Raw genomic sequence first — 8627 nt, 5'->3', positions numbered from 1 at the left:
CCAGGGCCTCTTATGAGCAATCGCTGGAGACCAAGCGTAAGCTTGATGACGAGTTTGGTTCGCTGAGGACTAACGCTAAGAAGACTTCAGACCAGCTCGCCCCTCACACCACCAAAATGGATGAAATGAAGTCAAAGATTGAGGAGCTTCAAGTAGAGCTCAAGGCAGAGGAAGAGATCGCTGCCCCACTGGAGAAACAACTTGACAATTTTATCTCCCAGGGGACTGATCTGAAGAATCGCCGGAACCAGCTGAAGAAAACAGAGGCGAATGCTGAGAAGCGATACTCAGAAGCTATAAAGAACTTATCTGATATTCGCAGTGCCATGGGCGATCTATTCAGCCACTTCGGCTAATTTTGTAATACCCAAACAATTAATACTTTTTGATCATGGTTAATTTTCATGTAATATCTTTAAGTACATTTTCAGTTTTAAGATTGAAACTTTTACCCTGGTACACATTTTATCAGAAATGTTAAATCGGTTGTGTTTCCGAATTGCTTATGATTTTTCTAACATATTTAATAACAATATGTAAAATTTTATCGGTTGGTATTCCGCTGCTTTGTAATGTTATTAAAAAAACTAAGTTCAAACAACCGAAGATCGGCACTTCGGCTTTATTTCCGATATTCTTTCAAAGCGCCGTCATGCGGGCACATCGGCTTATGTTCCGATGTTTGCATGTTACACTTCACTTCTCGAAAATACGTCTATAAACTCCTTCCCAGCAGCTTGGGACATACTTCTTGAGATATTTTGCATTAATCGCCCTATCATGAACTCGGCCCTCTATATCGGCAAGTACATATGCGCCGTTACCTAGTACTTGGAAAATCTTATAAGGTCCCTCCCAATTTGGCGACCATTTCCCTAGTGCTTCTTTCTTCGCGCCAATGGGTAAGATGACTTTCCAAACCAGTTGGTCTACCTGAAACTTCTTCCCTTTGACGCGTTTGTTGTAAACTCGTTCTACCCTTCTCTTCTGAGCCTCTAGGTGGTCAAGTGCCAACAATCGCTCTTCGTCCAAATCTAAATCCTCAAGCACCATTTTGTCATGATAATCGGCCTTTGTCAGGACATGCTGCATATTTTGCCTTGTAGAAGCCACGGTCAATTCCATTAGTAACATCGTGTCATACCCATATACAAGTTTGAAAGGAGTAGTCCCTATGGCCGATTTCTGACTTGTGCGATTCGCCCAGATGGCTTCTGGCAACAATTGATGCAATTGTTTTGGATTGTCCTCTATCATCTTCTGGATAATCCCCTTTATCGCCTTATTTCTTGCTTTCGGCCTGACCATTTGCTTGCACATAATACGGAGTGGAATGCACCAACCTGAACCCCATATCTTTAGCAAAACTAGTGATATCGCTCCCGGTAAACATAGTTCCTTGATCTGTAGTAATGGTCTCTGGCAGACCGTGCCTCAAAATGATGCAGTCTTTGAAGAACTTGATGACCGATTCCTGACTTGGTGACTTCAACGGTGCAGCCTCAACCCATTTAGAGTAGTAATCAGTAGCGATAATCACAAATGCGTGCCCTTTGGATGACGATGGTTATATTTTACCGATTAAATCCACAGCCCATCCACGAAATGGCCATAGTTTAATGATCGAATGCAACGTCTCTGCCGGAACATGCTGCACAGGACCACACTTTTGGCATGCTTCACACCCTTTAGAATACCGGATGCAATCTTGTTCCATTTTGGGCCAATAGAACCCATACTTGTGAATTAGTCACCTCATCCGTGGACCATCTTGATGTGCTCCTGCGATCCCTTCATGTACCTCGGCCATAACTAACATAGCTTCTCTTGGGCCGATGCATCTAAAAAGTAAACCATCACTCCCTCTTTTGTATAACTCATCGGCCAGAACTACATAATTGAGGGCCAAGGTTCGCAACCTTCTGTTGGTCATATTAGGTGAATCAAACCATTTGATTAATTCTTTCCTCCAATCTGTAGAAAAATCCAATTGGTACACGGAATGAACTGCTTCGAAAATTACCTCGCCTCTAGTCACAAGGTTTGGTGTATCTCGATGGATCGCCTCGTACTCATAGCAGGGTTTATAACCACTACCGTGCTGCGCAAGGTCATTTGCTTCTATATTGTCACTTCTCTTTGTGTATTCCAACCATGTGTCTGAAAAACCACCGATGAGATGTTTGGCTTTGTTGCAATATCGGATCAGAAGCTCTGACTCGCACTTATACTCTCCAGCTACTTGTTTTATCACCAACATCGAATCTCCCCATACTTGGATCGCTGTTGCCCCCAGTTCCATTAAGATTTCTAACCCTAAAATGAGAGCTTCATACTCGGCTTGATTGTTGGTGCACTTGAAATTCAAAGAACAAGACATTGTGAACCGTGCCCCCGAGGATGAGACGATGACAATTCCTGCTCCAGCTCCTCTGTCTGTTCTAGAACCATCAAACCATAACCTGCAAGGATTTAGTTCCATACAGCCGATTCCTGGGTCATCTGCAAGGAAATCGGCAAGAACTTGTCCTTTAACAGCTTTCTGAGGCACTTAAACGAGAGTGAATTCTGACATTGCCACAGTCCATTTCCCTATCCGATTCCTGAGATACGGTTGGGATAGGATGTACTTTATCACATCGGTCTGTTCAAGGACATAGACTACGAATGGCAGCATATAATATCTCAACTTGCAGCAGGTGAAATATAAACATAAACACAGTTTCTCAATGTCTGAGTATCGTGTTTCTGTATCGGTCAGGGCTCTACTGAAGTAGTAGACCGCTCTTTCAACACCTTGGTCCTCTTAAGCGAGTATACAACCTAAAGATTGGGGAGCCACCGATATGTACAATAATAAAGGATGATTTGGCTTTGGTGGCATCATAATTGGTGGCTTTACCAAGTACTTTTTAAGCTCGTCAAACATTAGTTGTTGCTCAGTGGTCCATACAAAATGGTCGGTCTCGTTTCCTTTCAACAAAACGCTCCTACTACGTAATCGGCCGACTGTATTTGATATGAATCGCCTCAAAAACTTTATTTGTCCGATCAATCGTTGTAGTTGTTTCTTGGTCTGTGGTGGTTCAGCATTAACTATCACTTTCGCTTTATTCTTATCTACCTCTACCTCCCGCTGGTGAACCAAAAAGCCCAAGAAATTTCTTGTCGATACTCTGAAAGTGCATTTCAATGGGTTCATCTTCAAACCATTGGTCCGGAAACGCTCAAAGCCTTTACGCAAATCGGCAAGGTGTGCCGCATTGGTGGATGATTTAATGACCACATCGTCAATGTATACTTCTAAACAATCTAGCCCTTCAAACATCTTGTTATAGTTCTTTGATACGTTGCACCAGCGTTCTTCAAACCGAAAGGCATCACAATCCATTCATATGCACCAATCGGCCCAGGATAGCGAAACGCGGTTTTAGAGATATCAGATTCGTGGATCGGCACTTGGTTATACCCGGAATGTGCGTCCAAAAAACTAAGGATGGTGTGCCCGGCCGCTCCATCGATTAACATATCGTCTATCGGCATCGGATATTCGTCTTTTGGTCTTGCCAGATTCAATTTTTTGAAATCGACGCATACTCTTAGTTTGCCGTTCTTCTTCATTACGGGCACTATGTTGGATAGCCATTCTGTGTATTTAGCTTCTCATATTAAGTTAGCTTCCTTTAGCCGAATAATTTCTTCCCTGATCAATTCTTCGACCTCCTTTGACATTTGACGAGGTGGTTGCCTAAATGGGCGAAACCCATTTTTTAAGGGTAACTTGTGTTCGGCGATGGACTTATCCAGGCCCGGCAATTCCACGTATGACCACGCGAAACAATCCTTGTACTCTTGAAGAAGCGTTATCAATTTGTCCCTGAAGGTGACGTCGAGGTTCGCGCTAATGTATATCGGCTTGGGGAATGTGTCCTATCCTAAATCAACCTCTAAAAGCTCATCTTGGACTTGAGCTGGATCGTCTCCCAACTTCCCCGTCGCGATTTTCAGGTCTTCTATTTTCAAGGTACCATTAGGATCCTGATCCGTATCCTCGTATATGCATTACGCAGACAGTACCCCGTGACTTAGTGCCAAGTCTCGGACTTTATTTCGCAACTCCATATGTCGTCTATCCATCATAATATTGTAGGACTGTAGATTGGCCGCTGCCCCCAAGGGTGATGTCTGTTGGCCGATCCGCATTGACGAGAATCCTGGGGCTGCTCGTATCGCGATGACTTAAGGATTTGATATTTTTTACCTCCTCGTCATACATCATAGCTTCTAGCACGTTACTATCTTCCCCGAAAGGGCTTGGATCGCCTTGTACTATCTCGGCCTCCCCAGCTTCCCGCCATAATATTAACATCTGATGCATGGTAGAGGGGATACACATGTTGGAATGAATCCAGTCACGGCCGAGTAACACGTTGTAATTGCTCCTAGCATTAACAACAAAAAATCCTTCCTCTGTTTCGACTCGGCCAACCTTTATTTTCAGGGTGATATACCCTTCGGCGGGAGTCTCGCCTCCAACAAAATCTGTCATATAAACGTCTGTGGACTCTAGCTGGTGTCGTTCTACTCCGAATTTCTTGAGCATTTGGGATGGTAGGATGTTGACTCCTGCGCCGTTATCAATCAGCACCCTCCCAATGGCCACGTTGTTTACCTCGGCTTTAATGTTTAATGGCCTGATGTGCCTTGTCATCCTCGCCGGAGGTTTGCTTAAAGAAACAACTGCTGAGACATCGGCACTATTCTCGTCCGCAATTATCACATCTCCATCCTAGATCGATTTCTGCCCTGGTTTATTCCTGAAAGAATCCGGAAGAGTAACAACTTGGACCTTTTTTCAGCTGTCATTCTTCGGAATCCATGCCTTGAGTTGTCCATCTTGGTGTACCATACCAAGTCTTTCTTCACATGAACCCAAGCTTTTAGGCGGCCATCTGCGTGAGATAAGACTACATCTTTATATGAGCGCCTATCTCCTTTTGGTGATTTCTCGACCTTTGATGCCGTAGGTGAAGATAGCACAATATCCGCATTTCGTTTCTTTTCTACCCAAATTTTTCTGAGCTTCCGTTTTGGTGCATCAACGGAATCGGCCTGTGGCCGATTATGTGTACCTCGGGGTTCTTTGGGATCGTCCCTCGTTGCCCCTAGTCTCTCTTGAATCGGTCTTTTAGTACCGAGAGTAGATGTATTAGCAGATAATCGGTCTTTGGCTGGCAATCGGCTTCCCAACGCCACTTCGGGCTCTGATGTGGCCAATCGCGATTCCGGGCGCATTCTTTGCATTCGCCTCTTATGTGTCTTGGTCATACAAGGGGTCTCCTCCGTTGGCCTGAACACCCTTTTGAAAGCTGATTTTCCCTTTTGTCTAAAGGCAATGTGTTGCTGCCATTCCTTCGTGGGTGACCTTGGTTTAAAGGTTTTGGGATTTTCTTTGGCCGATTTTTGGACGAACTCAGTCTGAGGGCGTCGCTAGCAATGCTGACAATGCTGGCAAATCGGCTCTGGTGTAATTGGCTTGGTCGTCCGATGTTGCTTAGCTATGTTATTCACGACTACTCTTTGCCGTGGTTTCTTGGCGCTCCATTTTTCCAACACTTTCCCAATACCCAACACTTGTTCCAAATTGGGCTGAATTACACTAATGGCGATGCATTTTGCATCGGCCTCCCTTTTGGCAGGGAATAACAATTTCCCTTCGGTTATCGCCTTTTGGACCACGTTTCGGAATACAATGCAATTATTAGTGTTGTGTCTCCAAGAATTATGAAACTTGCAATAATCTTTGCTAACCAGTTCTTCACTTGAAGGTACAACATGGCCGTCGGATAAAGAGATATGCCCGTCCTTCAACAGAGCATCAAAAATGTCATCGGCCATTGTCAAATCAAACGAGTATTCCTTCTGGATGACCGATACCTTATTCTTTTTCACGTACCCTGGTTTCCTCAACGCTGCACAATCCGTCGGTTTTTTTCCTAAGAACTCGGCCATACATTCTTCGTCATCAGATGAATCATCTTCACTATTTATGACAACGGCGACGTCTAACTGATCGCGGTAGTAGGTGCCCTTCGAGGATCCTCGCCTCTGTTCCTTTTCCTAGAGTAATCGTTCATAACCCGTAACCCTGTTTGTGAGTTCAAACTAGTCCCTGAAGCGATGACCTTTGAAATGTTCCCTCATAGCGAAGTTCATTCCTTTCACAAGCATCGGCACGCAATATCCTTCGGAGATTTGAGTCATGCACCTTGTCCTCAAATTCCGGAAACGGCCTATGTATTTCTCGACTAATTCACTAGGCAGTTGGGAAATTCTCGCCAAATCGGCCAGGGTAACGTCAGGTGGCTCCCTGTAGAATTCTTCATGGAACTTCATCTCCAAGTCTTTCCATGCGCCAATCGAGTTTGGTGATAAATGAGAATACCATGTGAATGCCACTTTGGTGAGGGAACTAGCAAACAAACGCAGCTTCCAAAAGTCATGGGCTCCGGCCTCTCCGCATTGGGCCGAAAAGTGCGTGACGTGTTCCACGGTCGACTGACTCTTTTCCTCGCCTGAGAATAAGCTGAATTCAGGCACCTTGTACCCCCTAGGGTATGGGTATAGCTTGTCAATCAAATCGGGGTATGGTTTCATGTACGAAGGCCTAGGCATCAGTCGTACATCGACTCCCAATTTTTCTAGTTCATCGAGCAGTTGCCCCCGATTATATAGGTTATTTCTCTCTCCCATGGCAGTGTTATCACTTCCGTATAAGTTATCCTGCGGTGACTGCTGGTTCGGGCATTGTTGCCCCGGCAAGTGGTAGTTGCCTTGGTGCCTCCTGGTTCTTGAGCTGGATGGATAATTACCTTGGTGTTGTCCAGTTCCTGAGCCGAATGGATCGTTGCCTTGGTGTCTTCCGGTTCCTGATCCGGATGGATCGCCCTTGGCACATGTGTCTCCCTCTGGGCGCGTTAACAACCGCACTGATCCATAAGTTAAACCGGTTTTTGTCACGACCCATTTTCATGAATCGCGACCGGCGCTAGGGTATGGGTAATGTAGTACCGAAACCCGTAGCTAGCCTTTCATTTAACATATAAACACATAAACCTGCAGAAAACCAATGCTCGGGAGCAACCGAGACTTCAGCCTAAATCTAGCAGTTATAATATTCAACAGTTAATATAACATGCTTGTCCAATTCCGAGTTTAATATAGATTTATCATAAATCAATGTAAATGATATAACATGCCAAAGCAATATAACCAGTCGAACCAATCCGACAAAATATATAATAATAATAACAATAAAGACGTCTAGTTACTACTGCGGTCTAAGAATAAAACAGTTTTACAGTTTATCAAAAATAAATGGAACCTCCGAGGAAAAGTAAAATGCGGAGATCACCAGACTCTCTCAGATCATAACCCTGGGAAAAATTGGGAAATCAACGGGGTCAGATATACTGAGATGAGTTTATACCACTATCTACATTTATTAAGTGGAAAACCTTTAAAACCGTTTAAAACATTTAATAACGATATTACGAATAATAGTTGGAACCTAATCCACAATTCTAAATAATAAACGTAATCCAATAGGTCTGGTCCCGAGAGCTGAGCTACACCGAGTTACCACTGACCACACTTATACCAGAGTCCCGAGAGCCGAGCTACACCGAGTTACTCTACCTGGTCCCGAGAGCTACGCTCACACCGAGTTACCACATTTCCATATATATCTTACCCAGATCAATACCGGTGCGCACGCAGTCCTAATGATGCCCATTAGGTAGCATGTTCCAACTAAGAGCCATAATATAAAAACAGTTCAAAATATACATACAGTATATAAATTTAATATTAAAATAACAATTTACTTAATAAAGCGGTAAATAGTAAGTACAAACTCACTGCTTGCTAATCCACGTGACAACCTCGCAAGCAATCTAATCATGGTTCGTCTCCGAAGTACGAACGGTCGACGGGTCTAAATAAGGTATAAATAATAATTAAAAACAAACTCTAACTCTAAAGAGTACTAGACACCACACAGGACTAGCACAAACGACAAGTCAAGGTAAAGCCCATCAAAATAAACACAACACTCAATAAAATAACAAGCCAACAACAAGTCAAGTTAAGTTGAGTTCCCGATCTTCTAAACATAAACCGGAGTGGGAAAAAGTCCAAATCAACTTTATTTCAAATAAGCGATTCCAAAGTAGTGAGTCAACTGAGTCATCACTATGCTCAATTTCTTCCCACATGTCGGGCGACCAAAGTCTAACCCATCCAAAACCAATGTATAAACCAACTTTAAAAATCCGGAATATCTTTATAATAATATTAACTTGAAACAAGGGAACTCAACACTTAACATCACTAATAATCCAATTGTAACAACATGCCAACACTTAAGCCAACATTTGGCAAAAGATTACCCAAATAAACACAGCTTGTTAAATCACTTTAAATAGATACAACAATGATTATGAACACTTATAAACCAACCAATTCAGATTTGAAATTACCTTTTTAATCCACTATCAAAACAATGGTAACTTATCTCAACTTATAAACGATTTGTCCAACAATTTCTAATTCAATCAATTAGCCCA

The 8627-nt window shown here is 43.2% G+C and overlaps 2 protein-coding genes across 2 annotated transcripts; both read right to left on the bottom strand.

Moving 5' to 3' along the window:
• Positions 1-696: 696 nt before the first annotated feature.
• Positions 697-1737, bottom strand: LOC126666543 (uncharacterized). The gene is made up of 3 exons (XM_050359401.1): positions 1668-1737; positions 1344-1551; positions 697-1300 (listed from the first exon to the last, which is right to left on the bottom strand). The coding sequence occupies exons 1-3, from the start codon at positions 1735-1737 to the stop codon at positions 697-699; spliced, it is 882 nt and encodes a 293-aa protein (XP_050215358.1).
• Positions 1738-1750: 13 nt separating this feature from the next.
• Positions 1751-3391, bottom strand: LOC126666527 (uncharacterized). Its single transcript, XM_050359399.1, has 3 exons — positions 2903-3391; positions 2770-2823; positions 1751-2542 (listed from the first exon to the last, which is right to left on the bottom strand). Exons 1-3 carry the CDS (start codon positions 3389-3391, stop codon positions 1751-1753), a joined length of 1335 nt encoding a protein of 444 aa, XP_050215356.1.
• Between the last annotated feature and the right edge of the window lie 5236 nt (positions 3392-8627).

This window comes from Mercurialis annua, linkage group LG1-X (genome assembly GCF_937616625.2).
Source record: "Mercurialis annua linkage group LG1-X, ddMerAnnu1.2, whole genome shotgun sequence".
In the NCBI taxonomy this organism is placed as follows: Eukaryota; Viridiplantae; Streptophyta; class Magnoliopsida; order Malpighiales; family Euphorbiaceae; genus Mercurialis; species Mercurialis annua.
The sequence above is the reverse complement of the archived record's forward strand: the minus strand, read 5'-3'. Positions and strand labels throughout refer to the sequence as shown.

Bases quoted from the DNA above. Each gene is read 5' to 3' on its own strand.
- LOC126666527 (XM_050359399.1), bottom strand. From the start codon at position 3,391: ATGGATTGTGATGCCTTTCGGTTTGAAGAACGCTGGTGCAACGTATCA. The intron at 2,824-2,902 runs GTAAAGCCACCA...CCCAATCTTTAG, and splicing joins ACGAGCTTAAAAAGTACTTG to GTTGTATACTCGCTTAAGAG. The intron at 2,543-2,769 runs GTAGAGCCCTGA...TAAGTGCCTCAG, and splicing joins AAGAGCGGTCTACTACTTCA to AAAGCTGTTAAAGGACAAGT.
- LOC126666543 (XM_050359401.1), bottom strand. From the start codon at position 1,737: ATGGGTTCTATTGGCCCAAAATGGAACAAGATTGCATCCGGTATTCTA. The intron at 1,552-1,667 runs GTGTGGTCCTGT...CGTCATCCAAAG, and splicing joins GGGTGTGAAGCATGCCAAAA to GGCACGCATTTGTGATTATC. The intron at 1,301-1,343 runs GTTGGTGCATTC...GCAAATGGTCAG, and splicing joins GCTAAAGATATGGGGTTCAG to GCCGAAAGCAAGAAATAAGG.